Here is a 23,189-nt window from a genome sequence, read left to right as displayed (position 1 = left end):
TGGTCCCCTTCCATGGTGATGAAGTAGAATAGAATCAATAGACCAACCAACCTTCGTCAAACGAAGGACCTTAGACCACGACGTAAAATAAACTACCAACCAGACTAACTCAATGGGAATCAATCAGATACCTAAGACAGGACTAAAAAAAAAGGACTACAACAAGACTAAATACAGCTAGAATAGACAAAGATCCTGGAAAAACGAGACTACAATTCGATACACTTGATATAAAAAGACACTGACACTGTTATCCGCCGCCCGGCCATCGATTCAATCGGCAGTCCGGGTCGGCGTTTCACTTCGATTTCAGTTCGGTTCAGTCGGGAGAGACAGACAAAAGAAAGACTGACAGCGTGCAGACAGATGATAAGATACATAGGAAACATAGACAGGATGTCTGGTCTACATGCGGAGACTGCTCGCACCCTCCCACGTGCGATTGCACCAGACACGCGCGTAAGCGGGTGTGGCCGGCTCGGGTCGGATGACCGTCACAGAAGACAGAAAAAAAAAACTAGACAGAAAGACAATCCGACCTCCAAGAGAGAAAGAGAAGATATCCCAAGACTTCCGTTGAAGGGAATCAAGAAGAGGGGAAGAGAAGCCAAAAAACGAACCATGGGGGAATATGACAAAGATAGATATAACTTTCAAAAAAAAAAAAAAAAAACAAAATCCCAAAGACAGCGCCGTTTGATATATTGCAACTGGCCCATTCTTCTATTTTCTGCAAACAGCAGCAGCAGGTATCGATCGTGCATGTCATCGGAGCCGAGGGCATGGTCACTTCTTTTGCTTTCAAATGATCAACGCAATGTTTCATTCTTCTGTCAGCCTACGCAACAACGCGGGTGGTGCTCGGCCGCATCAGATCCTGGCTGGCCTGCTTCGACACCGTGCCCGTCTCCGTCTGGTCGTCAACACCGTCGGTCTCGTGGACGTGCTCGTCATCATCCTCGACGATCTTGGTCGGGATCTCACCCGGGCCGTACTGCTGGCTCGACCTCTCCGGGATGGTCGAGCTGCTGACCATCGACATCGACGTGCTGGACCGGTTGTGAACCAGATCCGGGGTCGGCGGGACGCTCGAGGCGCGGTGGTCCGCGTTCAGGTAGCTGGTGTCACCGTCGCCCATCTCGCTACCCTCGCGGACGGAGGACTGGTCGTGGCCATCACGGGAGGGAGCCCGGCCCTCGTCGTCAATGTCCCCGCCATCCTGTTCAGCATCCTGGGCCATGTGCAGACCTTCGACAGCAGCAGCGCACTGCTCGCTGATATTGCGGATGATGTCTGCGATCGCATCGGTCTTGTCTCTCAGGTAGCGATCTGCGACGTCAGACATACTGAGCCTAGTGGCGCGCTTGCTTGGTTTACCATGGATGTTCCGCAGGTGCCTCTCCATATCAGGGCGCGCGGTGCCACTGCCCTCACGTCTGCGGCCGCTGGTCTCCATGCGGGAGCTCGACTTGGACGATGAAGCAGTGGCCCTGCTCTCGGTGCGATCGCGGCCCTTGCTCGCAGTGCGGTCGCGGCTGCTGTCTTCTCCTCCTCCTCCTCCTCCTTCTTCCTCCTCCTCCTCCTCCTCCTCCTGCTGCTGCTCTTCGGGGGCATCTTCGAAGCCCTGCTCGATGTAGTCGGCGAGCTCCGGAGCGTTGCCGAGGGAGCGGATCAAGTGCTCCATGTGGTGAGCCTGGCCGTTGATCAGGCTGTTGAGGTGCACCACCACACGCTGAGCCTCGTCACGCTGGCGGCAGAGCGTGGCGTTGGTGTGCTGCAGAGCGGCCAGCTCCTTCTGGTTGCGCTTCCTCTCGCGCTCCAGCTCCTCTGCGATCTCCTGCTGCAGCACCAGAGCCTCGAGGGCATCGTCACGCTGCTTCTCGGTGCCAGAGAGACGGAGGGTGAGACGGGCCGCATCATCCTTCTGCTGGTCAATAAGCGCGGCGAGACGACGGTTCTCACGCTTGTGGTTCTCAATCTTGACCTTGAGCTCCGAAGTCTCCTTCGTGAGCTGCTCGGCGAACGTCTGGAACTTGAGGAACTGCATGGGGAGTTAGCCAGCCGTTTACAGTCTATTATCATATACGCGAGACCAACCTGCTGCTTCCAGGTCTCCAACTCCTCGACCAGGAAGTTGTTGCGCTTGGTGACCTTGGACAGCTCCGTGTCCATTCGGCCCTTGAGGTTGATAAAGTCCTGCCAAGCCTCCATGGCATCCCGGGAGTACTGGTTGCGCTCACGGACAATCTCGTTCAGATGTCTCATGGAGACCTTGGTCATGAGCGGCTTCTTCACGGAGCCACCGAAGAGCGCCTTCACGCCCGTGTTGCGTCCCTGTTGGATAACAGTTAGCCAAACGCCGCCCCTACGATGTGTAGCAAGAGGCAACTCACCAATTTCTCACACACATGGTCCATGACGCTCATGACGCCGTCCTGGTTCCACCATGGCGGGTCCTGGATGCTCTCCACCTCGCCCCTCATGACGATGATCTGGCCGGCCGGGATCAGCTTGCCACCGCCGTAGGCGGAGCGCAGGTGCTGAGGAACCCCGGTGGGGGTCACATCGCCGTTCAGCGCCTGGGTCAGACGGTTGATCATCTTGGTCCTCTGGCCCGGCGTGAGGATGTTCGGAGGGCTCGAGGTGAGAACGAAGTTGCGGTCGAGGTCGACCACCAGAGCATCCGATGGCGCCGTGAACAGCGAGCGGCACTCGGCCGTGACACCCAGAATGTACGGGCCCGGCTCCTGCACGAGGTCCTTGGCATGACGGGCGTGCACGACCGGGACGTAGAGACCGCTCCATTCGTACACACGCACACAGAACCGGATCGTCTCCGCGGCCACCGTCAGCATCGCGGGGTAGTGGCTGACGAAGATGATCCGGCGCGTCGGGGAGACCGCCGCCTCGATCACCCCCACGATGTTGGGGATCGACAGACAGGTGAAGAGCGGCCACATGGCGAAGTTCTGGAAGCCGGTCGGGGAGGACGGGAACTGGTAGCACAGCGCATAGTCCTTCATGTCGATCCGGACCAGATCGTTCAGGCGAGGGGCCGGGAAGCTGAGAATGCGAGACACCTCCTCCGCGTGGAACAGGTTGGTGGCCTTGTTCCAGTGGATCCACATGCCCCGGAGGTAGTCACCCAGCAGGTCGTAGAGAGGGTACCGCGAGAGGAAGCTGAGACAGTACGGGATCCAGTAGGTCTCGTCGGGGTTGTCGTAGAAATCGGGTTCCGTCTTCTTGCGCAGCTCGCGGATGGTCTCTGCGCGCTTCTCGTCCGCGCGGGACCACACGCGCAGAGCGATACCGTACAGCGTGTGCGACGAGTCCTGCTGCAGGACGAAGGCGTGGTGCACACAGTGCGGCTGGGTCTTGCCGGTGCAGATCTCGACGTCGTGGGGGAAGCATGCCTGGAGTCCGTTAGCCCGAATGCCCGGGATCATGTCGATCCATCTGGGGGGGGGAATTCATTCTACTTACCCGCATGGCGGAATGCAAGGCTTTGGCAATCTCATTGTCCTGCTCCAACCGCGGACTGCTTCCCAGGATCTCGGGCAGCCAGAACTGGCCCACGGCGCCCTTCATGTGGGCGATCTTGCCCTGGGGGGGCGGCGGGGCCTTCACCCACTGGGAGGGCTCGCGGCCGACACCGCAGACCATGTAGGCATGGGTGAGGGTCTTGGGCGTCCGCTGTGGCTGGGGCTTCTGGTTGAGCGACGACGGGATGGGCTGCGTGATGCGGGAGTGCAGCGACGAGGTGCGACTGGGGATGACGAGCGAGGCATCCTGATCCCGGGTCGCTGGACGGTCGCTGGTTCTCGGGCGGACAAAGGACGAGGCGTCTTTCAGTGACGGTCCCATCTTGACGGATGGATATGACGTCGATCAGAAAATATGGCTCGGTTATATCATGTATATATCTTTCTTCTTTCTTGAAACGCTGGATGTGCAGCACCCGGGATATGATCAGAGGAGAGTGAACGATCCGGTCGACAAGAAAAGACGAGTCAGAAACACAAAGAGACTGACTGCCAGCGATAAGGGAAAAAGGGGGACGACGAGCAAAAGGAGCGGGCGCGTGGAACTATGACAGCCAGCGCAATTGAACAGAGAACATCTCCCGGACGAGATGTTCAACGCCGCGGCAGAGAAGAAGAAGACTCGCAAGAGACCTCTTCACCTCTTCTCACCGATGGGGCGGAGGAAGCAGAGAAGGGAAAAGAGCGTGGGAGGAGGGATGTGAAAAGAGAAAGGGCCGGCAGAGAGGAGGTTTGGGGGGGGGGGCAGATGACGATGGACCGAGCACGCTCCTGAAGCTAGTTGGACGAACAGAGCAGAACAAGCTCCCGCGTCCCCAGGAGAGCGTCGGCGCCGCGCGTGGCCTGCGACGCCGGTCTGGGTTTGCACGCGAGGCCGGCCGCCACGAGCCGGGAGACGCTGCAAGGGATCTCGATGATGCCAGTCAGTGGAAAGGAGTTCAGACGGCTCAGGATGGAGTGTTGTGTCGGTATGCAGGATGCAGTCTGTCGAAAGACTGTATGTAGTACGACTAGGGCTACGGAGACGCCGTCCCGCCCGAACTCTCGTCCACGGTTCCTGCAGCAGCTCCACGCTCTACCACGTCTACTGTGTACACGGCAGCACATCGAGATATCGATGTATCGAACCCTTCAAACAGTCGATAACAGGATCCTCAGGGCTGCAGGAAGGCCGTTTGGATGGGTCCCTCAGGGGTACCGGCTCTCCCTCTCCTGGCGCACGGTTCGTATCTCTATCAGGAACCCGATGATCTGCTGTCAGTGGTGATGATAATAATAATAATGATAATAATAATAATAATGCTATTATTATCCGCCTACGCAGTAGTCGAGTTGACATCCGAGCGACCGCTGGAGGACCTGCCCACCACCCTCTCTGTACAAACGCACAGCTGTCCTGCTCTGTTTGTCCTGCAGTGCAGCCTTCCTGGGATGCGTTCGTCTCCCGGCAGCCGTCGGAGATCCACCAAAAAAAAAAGTCTATCACAACAAACTTCAGAGTTGACAAAAAACAGGACGACAGGTGAAGTTTATCGTCCCACATGGGATCCTTCTTCGACTCCAGTTCTGGAATGCGAGAGTTTCAGGCCATCACGCATGAGCTGCATCGTCAAGAGCCAGACCCCTGGGCTCCTGCCAAACGCAGCCGGTCACAGACAGCGCGCTGCTCCCAGCGCTGGCGATCAGCGTCGCTCTCTTTCCCTCCCTGAACCTGAACGGTTCGCCGGACCACCGAACCATGGCAAAAAGCGGTGGGGTCCGTGCCGCACGTACCAGCGTTCTAGCAACGCACCCCTGACGCTAGCCAGGGGTCGCTGCGTTTGGGTCAGGTACGGCTCCTGTGTCCTTGTTTGCAGACCGAGACAGAGAATGGTCTTGGAGAAAATCGTATTCTTAGAACAGCGCCTTGTTTGTGAACTATGGGCTCTCGACCACAGCAGTGGTGTGGCAGGATACCTGTACGGACGGTCGAGGCACCCGGGACTCCACTGGACCATAGACAAGCTGTCCGTGATCCGGACAGGACCCTCGATTCTACTTGCGTCGGACATGCAGCTCGAGGGAGAGAGTGAAGCCTTCCTCTCCCACTCTTGCGCCTTTGCGCCGGCTCTTGGCACGCAAGACGCTGCAGGTGAGTCGCTCCCGGATACTTGGCGTGGCGAATCCTCCGCAGGAAGTGGTCCATCTCTGTACAGGTACAGAGAGTTACTTGCTGCTACTGCACTGCACAGCTCGACATCGCCGTCTCCACCGATGTACATGTACTCTGCATACATGTACAGTGCTCTCCAGCTGCCCAGTCTGCGAGTTTCAGCTGCATCTCCCTGCTCTCCATCATCACCATCCCGACCACGGATTGGGAAGACAAGCTCGAGATCCCCATCGCGATAAAGATGAAACAAATCACTCCACTCCTGATTTTCAGGCACAGCCGCACAGTCCCGGAGTTCACGTTCCCTTCGCAGCGGTATCTCATCCATCTGCCCCGCCCGCACAGCGGCTTAAGGTTCGCGCTTAAGCCCGCCTGAGCTTTGTTGAGCCCCTCGGCCGTCTCTGCCTGCCGTCTCTGCTGCTCGTCGAGTTCCCTTCGACTGGACTAAGTTGTGAGGGAACGACGTTCCTGGCATCGAAGTTGAGACATACGTCGCAGTACACATGTGCATACATATCAGACAAGCACAGACAGAGGGGTTCGAGGCGGTGAGCATCGCGCCAAGACACAAGATCTTTGCACCTTGCTTGCTGCCCTGCCAGGCTGCTCTGCTCCAGAGACGCGAAACGCGGGTCCGGCGGGACGCGATCCATTTTCTCGTTACTAACAAATACTACGTAGTATATGGGAACAAGCTTCTTCTGAACTTCTGCTCCTGAAAAAAGCTCGAATCTTGGATTATTGACTTTTTTTTTTTTGTTTCCAAATTCTTTTCCACATGGCATGCTGTTCGGAAAAAAAAAAAAAAAAAAAGAAGATATGTGTAACGAATGACGAATGGGAGGAGAGGAGGGGAACATACCCCACAGAACGATAACGTTAGATGGATGGCATGGCACTGACCTCACTGACAAAAACCAACCCGACCCGATGATCCTCATACAGTATACATACCTAATATAGTAAGTGCCTAACAATCTTAACATCTAACAGATTCCTAACTACCTACCTAGGTAGGTAGTTAAGTACTTTAGCCTCTTAGGTTCAGGCTCTGCAGAGATGCAGCATGTACACAGTAGTACCAATCATGACAAATTACCCGGGTTTGCCCTTCAGTTTTCCTCTTACGCTCCCTTTCTCTTGGATCTCCATGTGTCGAAAGACTGCCGATCGATTGGCCTGCGTTGAATCGGATCAGATCGGACTGGATCTGATCTCACTTTCTTTTCCCTTTTCAAACACCACTCATTCAAATCCACTATTCCCCTCCCCTCCCCTCCCCTCCCCTCCCTTCCATCCTAGTTCCTCTGTAATCCTCCGAGAATCGCTAATCTCTTGGGTGGAGGTACAATACAGTAGCTCTACTTCTCCGCATCTTGGCTGCTAACATGTACATAGATGTATGCATAAAATACAAATCAGGGTAATAGTACCTGTCGCGTTAGGCTGTCTAGGCTGTCTAGCCTGCCTACCCACCTACCGACCGGCCACATACAGTAATAAGAGTAATAAGGGTCTACCTTTTTTTTGAAGTCAGAAGTCAGAAACAAGTCAGAGCGTATGTAACTTCATACGTCATACAAAATACCTTATCTTCATCATCCTCATCGACTAATCGACTGATCAATTGACCGGTGTACGGTACTGGGTTTGCGTATGTGTATCCATGCGTAGGTGGGGTTCAGGTTCGGTTTGGAGGGTTCTGTTCGTATATATATATATATATATATATAACTATATATACCTACCTACCCGCCTAATGTATATATATAAGGTCCCGAGCACGGACGATTTGGAAAGGATCACATCAGATTGGGAGTGATTGTATATACTGAAAAACAGTACAGTGGTATCTTTCAGCATTCTCTTCTCTCTGTCCAAGTCACCTACCTCGTCGCTTTCACTATACTGCAATCTGAACCGGGCCTGCTTTGTCTACCGTCTGTGGCATATCATAGGTAGTGTCTTGTTACCTACTCTCCAGTAGCTTCAAAGTCACATGGGTGTAGAATACCTAGCAATCTGCCAAAAGATACCTATGATATAGTAGTGTATGGAACCAGAATCCTATGTCATTTTTGGATGGGCCGTGTGATTTAATTGAACTGCCACTCTTCTAAAAATTATAGGAGAAGCCAGGTTATAGATGAATGAGTATCCGTCAAAGCTGCTTCGGCTGCACATGAAACGCTAAGGGTACTTCCAGGCTGCCAGCCTGCCACATACCATCTAGCAAATCACAACCTGGACCATCCTATTGGAGGGCGACAAGGCTGTAACATGGCTAATGCAGTCGAATGGTGCCATGCACACATGAAATCGTGTTTACGCATGAAGCTGCTGGTGGCCTGAGACTGGGCCTCACAGTTCAGCCGCAATGTTTGTCCTTAGGCCAATCATACCCATGCCCACCATGGGATCGGCGATTAGTTTTTCACAGCACAGACTTTTGTAATGATGAATGCGCCAGGGAGATTGCCAGCTTTTCAACCGGCTGTGTCCTCATTTGGCTCTGGCTGTGGGGTCCTCTGGAGACGACAGCTTCAAGTGTCAGTGATTTCTCTCTCACTGTCTTTTTGGCTCATTGCTGGACTCTGATGGAGGCCCGATACCCATCATATACCTTCCAACTAGTATACCTTCCAACCAGTGGGATGAGCAATCGGAGCTCAGCGATCGCCCTCAACTGCAGATGACTGAAAACGCGACCGTGGAAAGCCGCGAGTCCGCCGAGAATGAAAGCAAAACGAATCTACAGGCGGAGTCACCGTCGAATGCTGCGGAGACACGGCATACGTCCCGAAATTGGTTCAACTTCGCAGGGTCATGGGGGTGGGAAATCGGGAGCGCCGCATTGAGTGTTGCGGCCTTGGTCCTCCTCATGCTATTTCTGACGTACCTGCAGGGAACGGCCTACGCGAGCTGGGCATACCGAATCTCACCCAACGCCGTCATATCTATCATGGTGATCGTCGGGAAAGCAGCCGTGTTGGTCTGTCTCGGTGACGAACTGCCTCAGTCGGCTCAAGTGGAATCAGTACCGGGTGCGGAGGCCACTGTACAACCTGCAGGCCTTCGATCAAGCCAGCCGTGGAATCTTCGGGTCTTTGGAGATGCTCTGGGGCGTGACGCCCAGCATCGCAACCGCTGGTGCGATCATCGTGATCCTGTCCATTGCAATTGACCCATTTGCACAGCAGCTTCTGATGTTTCCCCCCTCGAGTCGTTGCGGCGCCAAATGAGACTGCATGGGTGCAAAAGACACAGATCTACTTCCCCTACTGGGGAGATCCGGTCGGAGCAAACCATATTTCACAGCGAGGCACTGCTAGAAAACCAGCCGGATCTGTCAATGCAAATCATGAGCAGCCTCTTTCAGGCCAACACCCCCCTCCCCCCCCTTCGAACCGGTTTGCTCGACAGGGAATTGCGACTATCCAGATTTTGTGAGCCTTGGCCTTGGCTTCTGTAGCCGATGTCAAGATGTCGCGGGTTAGACCCGATAGAACCGTGAGGCTTATTCGTCCAACTCCGGTTCGCCCATGGCCGATGATAATAATGATCCGACCAAATAACGGCAGTCAGTACCTACTGAATAGGTACTCTTATCTTCTCGAACGGAAGAATGAAGATTACATGATGAGTTGAACGAAACTAAAAGGGTCAGTCAATGGTTCATTCCTACTATAGCTGACTCATGAAAAGGACCTAGGATTCCATCGGGCCGCCCGAGAGGGGGAGGAAACCCCTTTTTAAGCAAAATATGTACTGTACATGCATTAGGTATCTAGGGCTGCGCCCTTCCTACGTACTTATCTCACCGAATCCGAATCCACAGAACCAAAAGGAAAGGGCTGACCGGCTCGCTGAGTACCTAACCAACCCAACATATAAACTTCTTAGGTACCTGACACCTGACACCGAACAGCCACTGTTGTCATGTCATCTATTATCACGTGGAAACCCGATTATCGGGGAAGGTTTTCACGTATGGTAAAGCAGTGGTGATCGTGATCTGGTCTAATGTATTATTTATTATCGTAGCTCGAATCGGAGACAGGACAGGACAGGACAGAAACACGTGACTATTACATGAATGGGACATGGGAATCGTTCTATCGGATCTAATCTGTAACAAATGACCTGCCATCGATCGACATCATGGGAAAAGCAACATCGTGGGGGAAAAAATGTTAGGGGAAAAAAAAACATGTCTGCGTAACTCCAGAGAATAACATTAAGAGATGTCAAAACCGGTGAACCAATTACCCGCTAGAAGAAAAGCAAAATCATGAACCGAAAACGTTTTTTTTTTCACTGTCGTGTTACCACTCTTCCAATCCAAAAGTACCGGAAAGCAAGATGAGGACACCGGATCACTGAAAGACGTAGATCATCCCCGCCCGATCCACACTCACGATCATCCCGTACGGCACCCGCAACACCGCCACATCCAGAATCGAGTCCAGATGGCTCTTCAGCAACTGCTGCTGTTGCAGACTGATCACCGTACTGCGCGGTGGCCGTCCGCCTCCGCCGCCCGCACCTTTCCTCGAACCGCCCTTGCCCCCGGGACCGGCTCCACCCTTTGCAACCGCCGCAGCAGACAAGCTGGGGATGTGCTCCGTGGTCATCAGCAGACTCGGACTCGGCTGCACCGTCTCGTACCGAGGCCGCCCGGTAGCGGCAGGGCCGTCCGGAATCATGTCGAGTCCGCTCACGATGGTCGAGAACTCCGGTCGCGCGAGATCCCAGAAGCGGATCTTGCGGTCCGAGCCGGCGGAGATGATGAAGCCGCATTTCGTGCTGTTTTCCCTGCCGTCCTCGGGCATGTCGAAGCCGACTGCTATCGCGCAGATGCCGTTGCGGTCGACGCTGGACGCTGGCCCTCCAAGGCCCGCAGGATCGAGTCCTCCTGCCGTGGTCGCAAACCGGTTGAGCATGCCTTCGGGCCGGTCGTCGTCGACGCGCCAGGCCTCGTAGTCCTTCCATGCCGTGTTTATGACCGGGTGGTTGTGGGCGTTGGCGTTGCGCGGGCTGCCATTCGTCCCAGCAGCAGGGCTGGCGATGAAGGAGGCAGACGCAGCCCGGTAGACCTCGCGGCACTGCACCTTCTCCACGTCCCAGACGGTGATTTCGCTCCCGTGGCTGCTACCGCCCGCGACGCAGACCCAACGCCCACGGCCCTTCGTCGGGTGGATTTGGAGCCTGTGGATGGTACTCGCGCCGGGAAGACCCCACGCCTTCAAGCGCACACGGAAGCGGAGGTCCCAGAGGTCGAGGATCCCGTGGGAAGTGCCCACGACGAGCCAGGTGTGTTTCCTGTCGCAGCAGAATGTCGTGGGCGTTCCGTGGTGGACGGGGTTCTGCAGCGAATACACAGGAAGCATGGTTTTCATGTCCAGCGCCAGAATGCGGCAGGTATTTGTGGCAATGAGCAAGGTAGACTGCGCCTCTGAGCGGAAGTGTTCCATCCACACTGCGTATTCGGCAGAGCCATCCTCGGCGGACGGTAGTTGATATTCCCGGACGAGCTGAGGCTTGCCGTATCTGATCGTCTCGTTCGCATTCTGGTAGTCAATCTTCACAGCATGGATGCTTCCATCCGTGGCACCACTGACGAAGGTGTGAGTGTTCTCAACGAAACACAGGGATTTGACCTTGGCACCAGCCGCATGACGGTGTGTCTGGCGTGACCGTGGTGTCAGGTTCTTCTCCAGGCGCGTAGTGTCCCACACCTTGACGGTGCTGTCATCCGAAGCGGTGACGAAGAATGCGTGGTCTGGTGCTACCACTACACGGTTGACAGGCCCGTTATGCTCTCCGAACATGGCAACCAGGTTGCCTTCCGGTCTCCAGACCTTGTCCTGACCTTGTCCACTAACCTTCTTGATTGGCCGGCGGATGTCAAGCTCCTTGACGTACGGACCAAGGTCGAAGAAATCGGTAGGGTAGTTCTCTGCGAAGACAGAATCCAGAAGCCTCAGGATCCGCGGGTCATTGCCACCGTACGAATGGCTTGCATGGTACTGCTGTGGAGCTGGCTCTGGAGTAGTTCTCCGAGTTGTCTCGTGTGCAATCGCCAGAGCAGACGGGGTTGAAGTGTCACGCTGAGACGGTAGATCTACTTTACCAAAGGCGTTTGCTGAGGTCATGCTTATTTCTGCATACGCCTTCGCAGTATCCCTGCGATTGAGTAGGCTTATAGCGCTCGGTTTCCGTTGAACGCCCGACGCCAAGTTTTTCACAACAGGAGTTTCTGCTTCTGTTGGTGTTTCTTGCTCCGAGTTCTTGTCGGTTCCCTGTACATTGCTGGAAGCCTTTTGCTCCACGTCCGAGCTCGGAGTAGACGATGTTTGCGAACCAGGCTGTCCACCTGGTGAAGACGAGATGGGGGAGGGTGCCTGTGAGTCGGTCTTGATAGCCTCCACTGCGTTCGACCGCGGAATTGGCACTGTTAATCCGTTTTGCCGCTGACTCCTGGACCGTAGGTGTTTCCGGCGAGCGCTTTGTGCACTCTCGATGGTGGTCGATGCGTCCAGCAGAGCATCGGCGATGGTATGCGGTTTCCGCTCTCCATTATTAGTAGCAGCTGGTTGCTTGCCGACGGAGGCCCGACGCTGTTTTACGCTCTGGTTCTTGTCAAAGAACACAGTCTGTGGCGTTACTCCACGCTGTGTCAGAGCGATGATGTTGTTGAGAGGCGAAGCTGTTCCGATTTCTGTATCTTTGACGTGCCGCATTGCTACTCTCCAGAAATATTCCTTAAGAGCCAACAATTTGAACTCGTCCTCCTGCGTCATCCCCAGGCTTCTCAGCCGGGAAAGCCACTGTTCATCTTCTTCATTCTTGGGGTACCCATTGAGCGAGGATCCAAAACTTCTGTAGTTTCCTCTGGATACATAACTATCAGTTCCGCTTAGATTGAACATCCCATCTCGACTTGTTGACTTCCAAAATATGCCCTTCTCAGACTTCAAAGCCCACATTAACACCATATCGTATACACTCTTCGGTAATGGTCGTTTAAGTGCGTCGAGAATTTCGGCTTCTGAGATCTCCGTTATATTGGTTTTGAGGAATGGTCGTACGAGGGGTGTGAGGATCGAGTATTTGTCGGCAAGTGACAGAAATTTCGTCGATACGGCGACAAAATGTACGGCAGCCTCACGGATCCAATTATTCGGATGAACGAAAAAGCGCACCGCAATGTGAAGAAGATCCCATGTCGTTGATCGCTGGAACAGTCCCAGGTCCGCCATGGCTGCGAGGGAGCGAAGAACTCTCTCCACAACAAACTCCTCGGGGTCTGTCAAAGACTGGACCATCAAAGGCAAAATGTATTCCTCCAGACTTGTGCCTCCCACATAAGCTGCAATGCCAACTACTGCTTCGAAAAAGGCGCATTTCAGGATCCAATCCTTGTCGTTCAGATACGTGTTTAAGTGGCTGAGAATCACTTCATTTGTTTTCAGGTTCCCGAAAAACACGCAGAGGCTGGATACTGAACCAAGGAACGCCCGACGAACGGAGGTATCACTGTCTGTCAGTAGTGCTTTGGTATGAACTTCAAAATAATCTAACAGATCAACCCTTGCAACATCGTAGAGATTGTGATAAGTCACATCCTCAGTCCATCCTGCTTCGGAGCCAGCCGGGAGAAGGGCATGGAGTCGCGAGTCAGATCGTAGTGCTTGAATCATATCAAGGAACCTGAGGGATGACTGGGCCAACGATGCAATACAAGAGGCGTACGCTGCACGGACCACGGGACTCGGGTTCGAAGTCGAGGAGGGAATGAACGGCTGAAGCCTCGGAAAGATATACTCAGGGAAGAGGTAAGCGTTGACCGGGGACACAACCTGGACCATCGCTAGAAGCTGCGCTAGGGTGCGTATCGCAGCCACCTTTACGACATCTGACTTGTCATTAAGCAGAATCATAACATAAGGCAGTATCCGATCAAGCTTCGCTTCATCTGGGAGCCTTTCCGCGAAGGCCAGCAGAATGTCGCAAGCCTTGACCCGGGCGGATGATTTGGCTGTGTTTCGTATGTTAGAGACAACGAGAGTAAGAAATATCAGAGCACCCTCATCCACCTGCGACGGCGAGCTCGATGGCTGGTGTCGATAATTTGGCAGGTCGAGCTGAACAGGGAGTGTGTGACCTGTGAGTCTAGGCGTCGTGAATTTTGAACCGTCTTTCGTATTCTTCGTTGTTGAGTCCAAGAAGTAGGATATCTTGTCGAAGTCTAAGTATATCCGCTCAATTCTATCGTCGGATTCACCCATGTTACCAGTCTCAGCGTCAACATGCGTTCTGCCGGAGGAAGGGTCAGTTATCAGACACATGTACTGATGAAGGAAGCTGTAGAAGTATTCGGGAAATGCTTTGTTCTTCCAAAAGCTGAGATACTCGTCCGCAGAGTATCTTGATTCTGGATCGATCTGGATCATGTGGAGTATCAATTCCCTGATATCTGTATCTTCGATCTTCGACAGATGACTATGTTCCGGGCTATACTCTCCCTTCCGGTACTTGTACATCTGACTGAGTGTGAAAATTGGGGATTCAAGAAAAAGTTCCGCAATGACACAACCAGCACTGAAGATGTCCATTGCCCAATTGACGGTCCTGTTTCCCGGCTCCTCTCCAGCAACCAAAAACCTCTCCGGTGCCAGGTAACAGGTTCGTCGACCAGAGGTATCGAAATAGAACGAGAAGTCTGCCGGATTGTCCTCTGGAAGAAATGTCGGTTTGAACGAAGACGAGAAATCAGCAAGATATAGCCAGTTCCAAGACGTGACCAAGATGTTTTCAGTCTTGATGTCTCCATGGAAAACATCTTGCGAATGACAATCCCGCAGAGCACATAAAAGCTGGAAAGCTATCCATTTCTTTTCTATATCCTCCAGGAATGGACGGGTGCTATAGGGGCGTCAGAGCAGATGCATTAGACAATTGATGTAAGCGTGGAGTCCATACCTCATTCGGTCGTATAGAGAGCTATGGATATACTGACGGACAAGGTACCCACTGGTACTGGTTTCCAAAATTCGCTGATACCCCAGCGCATTGGGGATGTCGGCTAGCAGCTTGCGTTCCCCTGTTCCTGCATGTTAGGGAGCTTCCAATAGTATCTGCGGGCGGTGTACGGACGGATGATAGCTTTGATGTATGGGTCCAACTTCATGCTAGGATAAGGTTTCATGATAACCTTTACAAAAACTAGGCCATTTTGCTGTCTGGCCCGGATACTCTTCATAAACCTCGCACCGCCCAGGGACTTTTCATATACGAGGTCTGACAGCTCCGGCACGTCGATGCCAGCCGACCCTGCGGAGAGGGTGGTAAGGGAGTAGCCTTGTCCCATGGTGGTGTCGATTCAACATCACCATCGCAAAGACCTTCTGAACAGCGACGGCATCATCGGTCAAGAACAAAGGACTCTTATCTCTGACCTCGCAGGGCTACTGGATGCAACCAGGGAGATAAGCACGGTCGATCGACGAAGGAGCAGGGCAGCGTGCGCTGCAGGTTGGATGGCAGGCGACGCAGTGGAGCAGTGGCAACGTCACAGGAATGAACTGGCGCGCTTTACATAAGCAACTCCGCGCCGGCGGGCGGTGAGGTGCAGCAACATCCCACTCACGTTGAAATCTCGACTCTTCGAAGCTTCAAAATTGGTGTTAGCGGTGGTGTTTCTCGAGAGAAGCAGTGTCGTTGTTCCTCCATTCTGCATTTGGCAGTTTCTTTATTATTAGAGGTTAGAAACTCATCATTTCTCGAGCTGCCTGCAGAGAGGTCCCATACGCTGTACGCCAAGAGGTATGTTACCCGTCCGTAGTTAAACAATAACACAGATGCACCCTCAACGCTTTCTAGGCAATTGATACGTTACACTCCGAGTTTTCTGACCATTATGCATCACTGACAGAAATTGGGCCCACAGGTCGTCACTTTCCCCCTTCCCGGTTTGATTAATTGTCCATTCCTAGCTGGTCCTCCCCTCGTCCCCCGAGATCCACTTATCGCCAAGATGGTTGCTGGAGGCTTGGCTCCCTCGATATCATCGAGTGCTCATGTCGAGAATGAGGACTTTGAAGTCCCCACGATCACAGATGATGAGCCGCTGGTCGACGTTGTTCAGAAAATCTCCAAGTAACATCCTCCCTGGAGTCTTGATCTGTTTACCTACCCAGTACCTAGTCCATGCACTGACCTCGGGAAACGTTATCTAGTTACCTAATACGCGCCATCCCGGATGTACCATACACATTCGAGCAGATGAGGACATCTGTTTTTGGGCACGAGCTCAGACAACTAATCGCTTCTTTGTCGGAAAGCGTCCATAATCCTAACATAATCTGTGCCCTGATGTATGTTTGTCAATCCCTCGATCAGGGAGATAGCCTGAGCTTACCCCTTCCAGGATATCGAAATGGCAATTCTCTAATGTTAACGACGATGATTGGGGCCTCAACGAGAGCCGTGGATATGCTTGTGAATTCGTTGCTTGGCAATTTTTGACTTGTCTTTCTCACCGCGAAATGATTGACTTCTTGCTACAGGAGCTCCCTTCTCCAAGGAGAGATTTAGTAGGGCTCGCTGAAGCAGAGAGAGGTTTGTCTGGCTTCATACCGAACGTGGGAGATAAGTACAATAGAGCGGCGGATGAGAGAACTTCCCTCCTTGACAAGTCGTCTACCTCTATTTCTCGATTTTTCGGTTCAGGGAACAAGACGGAAGGTCGCTCTATACACGACCCACGTAGAACAGCAAGCGCACCTGGAGGATCTTATATGGTGGATCCATACTCGGCATTCTACGGCTTGAATGCCCTGGAGATTGCGACAATCGCACATGCCAAGAAATTCCTCAGTCAGAAAGTAGTTCAAAGGATCATCGACGACATATGGAATGGTGAAATCGTTTTCTGGGATACCCTCGGTGTGCATTCGAAGAAAAAACCGCAGATTTTTAACAAGAGGTAGGAACAGGTGACCCCGATGAGAAGTAAGGGTTAACGCCAGTCGTATGTTCTAGGACGGCTGATCCCTACTCGCGGTTACGGGTTCCGGTATATAGAAAGACTTTTGAGGCTGTCTTTTTTGTTTCCTTCTTGGTCTTATATTATGCGGTGCTGGTCGAGAGGGATCCAACGAAAATTAGCCTCCTTGAATCCCTGATGTATACCTGGGTTGTTGCCTTTGCGTATGATGAGCTGAGCGGTATGGCAGATGCTGGAATGTTGTTCTACCAGATGGGCTTCTGGAGCATTTGGAATCTGGCGATCATCGGAACTGGAGTCGCATTTGTCGTTTCCAGTGAGTCATCATCCCCTTGAGAGTCTGCCTTGCAAGTTTTCCTCAGCTGAAACGTTTTTGAAACCGTACTTGTCTTCCGCTATGTGCCATTTGGTGGGCTCCTACATGATGCGCTGATGTGGCACTATCTAGGAACTGTGGGCCTGGTCAGAGAAGACGATTACATCACTGACCTATCTTTCGATATACTTTCTCTGGAAGCTCTATTCTTGGTCCCCAGGCAAGCTTCGGGCCCCTAATCGACGTTAAGCCTCGTTTTCTTGTGTTTTGACTGCATCTAACACAGGCGCTGTCCAGGATCTGCTCGCTTGTAAGCTTAAATGCGTACTTTGGAAGCCTAGTACGTCGGACTACGCCGATATGGCGATCTTAGACTTTGTTTGCTAACTTTTCCACTCATAGATACCCGTTCTCAAGGAGATGGTATGGCCTTTGTACAGCGTAAAGTCCGAACGAGATGGCTGATTGGGCTCTGTACAGACGAAGGCCTTTCTCAAGTTCATGCCCGTGGTCATCGTTCTGTATCTTGGTATGATATTCACAGCCACACGCTCTTGGATATCAGCTGAGCGTGTCACTTGTTGTTTAGGGTTCCTGACAACGTTCACGATGTTGGCCCGCGATCGACTAACGCTAAGGGAGATGTCATGGATTCTGGTTAAAGTGTTCTTTGGGTATGGCGGTTAAGATTGCTGGTTTTCCACCGCTATTCGGAGCGCTGACATCGCAAGGCAGATCGAACGTTCTAGGACTTGTGCGTCATTCTATCCTTTGCCGTAGAAGTCTTTGCATGAGGTGGCTAAATCGATTGGCTGTCAGGACATCGCGCACGAAGTAAGTGCACATACCTTTGGCGGTTGTTATGCAGTCCTAATTGAAATTTCCGGGGTTTCACCGGAAATGGTTGGCTCTCGCGTCTAGATGACTGACACGCTAATTTCTAGATTTCCCCGATCTTCGGCTATGGCTTAATGTGAGTTAACTCCTGTCATACCCCGAAAACCGAGTATCTTGAGTTGGACTCGCATGCATCTGCGATCACGTTTAAGCACATGAAGACTTCTTAAGTGCAGCGCCATTTACGCTGCGCTGCTATGTCTTGCGCCGCGGGGCCTGGCTCAGCGCCTCGAGGCCTCTCCTCGTTGAAGTGGTTTAGATGCCTTCTTCACGACCTCACCAACCGCGCGCCGGGCTCGAGTTCCTTAGCGTTGTTCATCATGAAAAGCTGACAGGAATCTAGGCTGGTCTTCGTCTGTATGACGAACATCCTGCTGATATCCTCGTTGATCAGTTTGATGAGCATGAGCCTGGAAGGGGTGCGTATCACAGCCACATATTGCTGCGGCTGTCGATGATTTCAGTTCTCCGGAGATGAGCTGACAGTTTGCCGCAGGTCATGGCTCATGCACGTGAAGAGTATCTATTTCAGTGAGTATTAACCTGCGCGCAGTAAGGTGCTGCGCTGTGCACAGCCACTGGAGATAACCTGCCGCTGACGTCCACCTTGGCTGTCGATCTACGTCCTGGAGAGCAGCAATTCCCGGCGGCTAACTTATTTCATGCCTCCCATGGTCAGTAAGCGTTGATCCAGGATGAATGAATATCCTGAGGAATCGTAAGTTGCTAACTGCAGGCACACATCCGACAGAACCTTATTCCGCTCCTCTGTCTTCGCCCCCTGCGACTTTGCCTATCTGCGGGGGCCCTGCGACGAGTGCGGATTATTTTACTCAAAGTGACCCATCTACCATTCGTAGCCATAATTATGGCATATGAAGCTAGCCGACGATATGTTTCGCGTCGGAACAGCCAGAGTCCTCCAATACCCACATCCCGGGGAAACAATGTCCCCTTTTCGGCCGGCCAGGGAAATTTCCCCAGGCGCAATGCCCCGCTCCACCCCGCCGCGACTCGGACCAACATGCAGTCATTGGCCTCAGGCAAGGGCAGGATCAGCCCGGGACAGCGCCCCGAAGCGCGCGGGCCAGGCCCGGCACCCGCCGGTCTCGAACGTGTTGGTCTCTCGGAGGTGATCGATGAGGTGGAAAGGTTGCGCCTCCAGGTCGACCGTGTGGCGGCTACAATGGCGGTCCAGCAGCATAGTCTGTAAACGTGCGATCAGGTATGACAGAGAGGCGCAGGAAAACCGTGGGGGATGTATGAGGTGGCATATGGCGCGACAGCGAAGAGGAGATTGCCACTGCCAATTATGATATCTACACGCACATGATGCATGGTTAGCCTCACCGGCTCCACAACCCTAGCGCTAGGCCGGCGGCTTGTCACTCGATTGTTTCCGGATGCTTGTTCAACCGCCATTATCAAGACGACTTAGCAACTCTTTTTTCCATTTTCATGTCTCATGCACACCAAGTAGATCGTCCCCAGAGTATTATTGGAAAAGACTCTCTGGCACTTTCAGGCAGCGGCCACTGGTACATCCCACGATCTGAGCAAGCAACACGGATGGTTGGCTTTAGAGAGAGCCATATACCATGCAGACGTCGGGGATTGGCATACTTTCCTGAGCCTGTCAATCTGTTTCCTCGTTCCGGTTGCCTCACTATTTGTTCCATTTTCTTTCTTTGATCTCATTTCTCGGCCGTGCGCCTGTGTCTTCCAATCAGCCATGGCGACGCGCACTGCAGTTTTGCCAAGAGGGTTATCCAGAGTATCGGGACCTGGCTAAACCGCTTCGATATTGGAGTTATGCGGCCAAAGCCAGCGGTAATTGTCGTTCGATCGAGAGCTGGCCGGGCGACGGCGGCGTGGTGGCCATCTGCCTGTCTCCCTGCTTGGTACCCGCCGTACACAGAGTTACAGTACCTGCTAGGCCCTCCCCGTCCCTCGATGGACCAGCTCCCCCTTCGCTTGGCCCCGAACGCTCTCCCCATAACGCACTTCCCCCGGTCACTGGAGAGGTTAGGACCTGTTCAGACGACCCGCCGGGCTCCCCTCCTCGTCCCGACATTGATACCTGATCACACAGTTCCAGCGCTAAGGGAAGTGTCGCGCCTATCTGGACGCCTGTGCGATGGCTGGAGTCCAAGGACAAGGGCCGTTCTCCCTCCTGTCCCAAATCTGCCTTGCGTGTCTAGGCATGTACTCAAGGTTCCAGAGCATCTCACCGCCGTTGATGCCGTGGCCTTTCTCTTCCAATTGTTATACAGGTCACGATGTTGACCGTTTGTTCAGCCACACTCTACCACCACCATCACTGAATCCGGCCAGCTATATGTTGCCCTATCCTACTTATATACTTCGCAGTCTCGTCCTTACGGACCTGGATATATACAACAAATCCAGGATCCCTTCATTGGCTGGAAGCAGTAGCCCTTTTAAACTCCCTCAAGCACCTTTTGACCATTCGTTACATTCATCTTGACCTTCACCCGCTCATTCTGGCTATGAACCTCACTCCGAAGTCATTCCCGGCGTCATCTCCACTCGCGCAAACGTTTTCTGGAGACACTACAGTGCTTGACGGCACTCCGGATTACTACTCTCCTTCGCATGCAGAGCTACACCCTGCCATCATGGTGAACCATCCTCAGCAGTTGACCGGACTTGGAATCTTGCATGGGGGAATGGAGATGCCCCTCAACCGACTGAGGAGTTGTCCAACGTCCGAGTCGATGCAACTCCCTTCTGACAGCTGGGGGGGTCAGATCATTCCGGGCCAAAGCTTTTCTGATGCCGCATTAAATGCCAGCGGTTTCCCAACAGCGACATCCTATGAGCAGTATAATAGTCGTCCTGCGGTCTCCAGCTCTCAGTTCGGATTCTCCAACCTTGCTACTCACAGCATGAGCGCACCTCTATGTTATAGTCCTAACATAGCCATCGGAGGGAGCAACAATACTTTCTACGATCAGTTTTCGGGTGTATGGCCTGTCACACCGCGTTCTCAGACTAGCACGCCGTCAGGAAATTCCGCCAGGGTGAAGGAGGAGATTGACAGAGCTTGGGATGTTTCAATACCACACCGGCCCCCTTTCCCAGACGCGCGTGGTGAAACCCCTGTTCACGGAATGGCACAACTTTCTTGCGCCACAGTCAACAATGCCGTCTTTGCTGCTCAGATATCAAACGGACACGGCGGTGAAAGATTTCTTGAACTCGACCCGAATATTGAATCACCAATTGAACGTGAATGCAGAGACTCTGCCCAGGCTTCATCCGTAGGATCGCCAAAATCGGACAAAACCAGTGCAAGAACATCGCGGCGTCAAAAGTCACCCGGAACCAACGGTCTCAAATGTACCGTTTGTGGATACCTTTTCACAAGGCGCTCGAACTGCCGAGAACACATGAAAAAGCACGATCCTAACCGGAAGAGGGACTACGGTTGTGAGATCTGTGGGAGGTCTTTTGGGAGGAGGACAGACCTCAAAAGACACATAGATAGTGTAAGCCGAAGTTCATCGGTCTTCGGCTAGGAACGTTGCTAATAGAAACTGTCAGATACATCATGGGACCAGAAGATTTGGCTGTGAGCAGTGTGGCCGTCGCTTTACTCGCCAGGACACTCTAACTAGGTGAGCGCCTATCTGTCCATTTATCTGGTTGGTCAATTTCTAACGGCAACAGGCACTGTGCAGATGGATGCAGGCGAAAGCAACGCAAATCGCAAAGATCTGAAAATCCAACCGGTCCATGGGAGTCGATCCATTCGTATCCGTCTCCGCCGTCTGCCGTCGAGAGCCAGCGGCCTGCACGACATTCAGAATCATCAACTCGATCATATGCAATGCGCACTTTCACTCGACCAAATAAGGTCAATGCTTCATGTACAGTTAGCGACACCTAGGAAGGCTGGCAGGCTTGTGACCGAATTTTTCCTTCGAATCTAATTAAAGCGTGATGATATCCCAAGGGTATTTCCTCTTTGAATTTATTTCATGTTCTTTGAATGGTTAGAAATCTCGATTCGGCGCTTAAATTGCCAGACTACGGATAGGAACGGTTACTGAGAGCCTTTCAGGTTTTTTCTTCGATTTTTTTAAGCTCTAATATTTCCTTTGTTCCTGGAGATTTTCCCACTCAGACACCCAGTTTCATATTCTTCTTTCCTTTTTCTTTTTTGTTTTCCTTTTTCTAGATACTACTTTTTCTGTGGGAATTCTTTCATATCTGAGCGTAACCTTTTCGGGAGGGGCTGATAGATATCAGGCGTTTACGAGTGGATGGTCCTGGACAGCCGAAAGCATGCAAGACTGCTGGATGCCCCCTTTGTGCAGGATGTCTTTTTTTTGTTGCCCTTCTTGGACCTCTGGTGCAGGCTGCCGGGAGGCCCTAGTTGCACTATTCCTTTTACTCTTTGTTTCCGACGATGACGCGCTCTGCGCGCTCTGGATTTCTTTGGTGGTAGAAACAGGTATTACTGAGTCCTGACAGACAACAGAAAAGTTAGATGTTCTTAACGAGACCGTTATTCTGTTAGCGAGGTTAGGTACCTGCGTACGCAGTACTCTTTCCTCCGTGCCTATCGCAACACATCCCTGTTAGCTGGTCCCTACATTTACTTGGACAGGTAGGTCCACGGAGTAGAGCGCTCCTTTTGACTTTCTGGGGGGCGTTTTCTCTTGACGTGAATGTTATGCCGGCGCTTGGAAGAGGTCTGCAGGAGTCGGTATTCATCTGCTTGCAACCTTTCTCTCCCCAGTTAATTTGGCGCGACCAGAACCAGCTAGGAGCAGGGCCCGTGACCCGGGACCAGGATTTCTCCGTCGGCTTGCCCTTTCTGCCTTGCCCAACGTCCTGACAGCAGACGAATCCTGGATGGCTCTTTCGTTAGACCATCATCAAATTGGAATTTCCTCTGGTATGTGTTCTACTGTCTATCTACGTCGGCCCCCCAGTTGACTGACTAGGACGGGACCTCGTCCAATCGAACGCATACAGCGGTAGATCAGCAGTACTCAACAGGCGATTCCCGCGGGATGCTTGCAGGATTTCCCCGAGGGATATACAGTACAGAACATTCCGTGCTACTTACTCAGCACTTACTACGACGACGATGACTCCATACGAGTCACGACCCAAGAACAAAGAAGCAGTCCGCGACTCAGCAAAGGGAGTGGGGGCCAGATGGTGGGCCTGCAGAGACGCGCTGATTGCTCTGGGTGGGCACGTTTTTCTTTCTTGTCCAGCCCGATCTTCGTCACA

At 52.8% G+C, this 23,189-nt stretch overlaps 6 protein-coding genes across 6 annotated transcripts; 4 read left to right on the top strand and 2 right to left on the bottom strand.

Moving 5' to 3' along the window:
* Positions 1–838: 838 nt before the first annotated feature.
* On the bottom strand, positions 839–3,864 carry VTN00DRAFT_7553 (uncharacterized protein; the record flags this gene model as incomplete). Its single annotated transcript, XM_069434309.1, has 4 exons — positions 839–2,041; positions 2,098–2,334; positions 2,394–3,413; positions 3,484–3,864. 4 exons carry the CDS (start codon positions 3,862–3,864, stop codon positions 839–841), a joined length of 2,841 nt encoding a protein of 946 aa, XP_069287603.1.
* A 1,274-nt stretch (positions 3,865–5,138) lies between these two features.
* VTN00DRAFT_7552 (uncharacterized protein) lies at positions 5,139–6,070 on the top strand (the record flags this gene model as incomplete). Its single annotated transcript, XM_069434308.1, has 4 exons — positions 5,139–5,298; positions 5,351–5,371; positions 5,440–5,673; positions 5,835–6,070. 4 exons carry the CDS (start codon positions 5,139–5,141, stop codon positions 6,068–6,070), a joined length of 651 nt encoding a protein of 216 aa, XP_069287602.1.
* A 2,316-nt stretch (positions 6,071–8,386) lies between these two features.
* On the top strand, positions 8,387–8,936 carry VTN00DRAFT_7551 (uncharacterized protein; the record flags this gene model as incomplete). Its single annotated transcript, XM_069434307.1, has 2 exons — positions 8,387–8,686; positions 8,766–8,936. 2 exons carry the CDS (start codon positions 8,387–8,389, stop codon positions 8,934–8,936), a joined length of 471 nt encoding a protein of 156 aa, XP_069287601.1.
* A 1,134-nt stretch (positions 8,937–10,070) lies between these two features.
* Positions 10,071–15,067, bottom strand: VTN00DRAFT_7550 (uncharacterized protein; the record flags this gene model as incomplete). Its single annotated transcript, XM_069434306.1, has 3 exons — positions 10,071–14,622; positions 14,680–14,800; positions 14,854–15,067. 3 exons carry the CDS (start codon positions 15,065–15,067, stop codon positions 10,071–10,073), a joined length of 4,887 nt encoding a protein of 1,628 aa, XP_069287600.1.
* Positions 15,068–15,733: 666 nt separating this feature from the next.
* On the top strand, positions 15,734–19,131 carry VTN00DRAFT_7549 (uncharacterized protein; the record flags this gene model as incomplete). The annotated part of the gene is made up of 16 exons (XM_069434304.1): positions 15,734–15,855; positions 15,936–16,073; positions 16,127–16,684; positions 16,741–17,021; positions 17,154–17,167; positions 17,308–17,361; positions 17,424–17,444; positions 17,502–17,550; positions 17,611–17,695; positions 17,757–17,775; positions 17,841–17,855; positions 17,966–17,994; positions 18,262–18,337; positions 18,415–18,449; positions 18,556–18,592; positions 18,670–19,131. The coding sequence occupies 16 exons, from the start codon at positions 15,734–15,736 to the stop codon at positions 19,129–19,131; spliced, it is 1,995 nt and encodes a 664-aa protein (XP_069287599.1).
* Positions 19,132–21,331: 2,200 nt separating this feature from the next.
* On the top strand, positions 21,332–21,831 carry VTN00DRAFT_7548 (uncharacterized protein; the record flags this gene model as incomplete). Its single annotated transcript, XM_069434303.1, has 3 exons — positions 21,332–21,430; positions 21,486–21,559; positions 21,612–21,831. The coding sequence occupies 3 exons, from the start codon at positions 21,332–21,334 to the stop codon at positions 21,829–21,831; spliced, it is 393 nt and encodes a 130-aa protein (XP_069287598.1).
* Between the last annotated feature and the right edge of the window lie 1,358 nt (positions 21,832–23,189).

Source organism: Thermoascus crustaceus (assembly GCF_041956765.1).
Source record: "Thermoascus crustaceus strain CBS 181.67 unplaced genomic scaffold VTN00scaffold_4, whole genome shotgun sequence".
Taxonomy (NCBI): domain Eukaryota; kingdom Fungi; phylum Ascomycota; class Eurotiomycetes; order Eurotiales; family Thermoascaceae; genus Thermoascus; species Thermoascus crustaceus.
The sequence above is the reverse complement of the archived record's forward strand: the minus strand, read 5'-3'. Positions and strand labels throughout refer to the sequence as shown.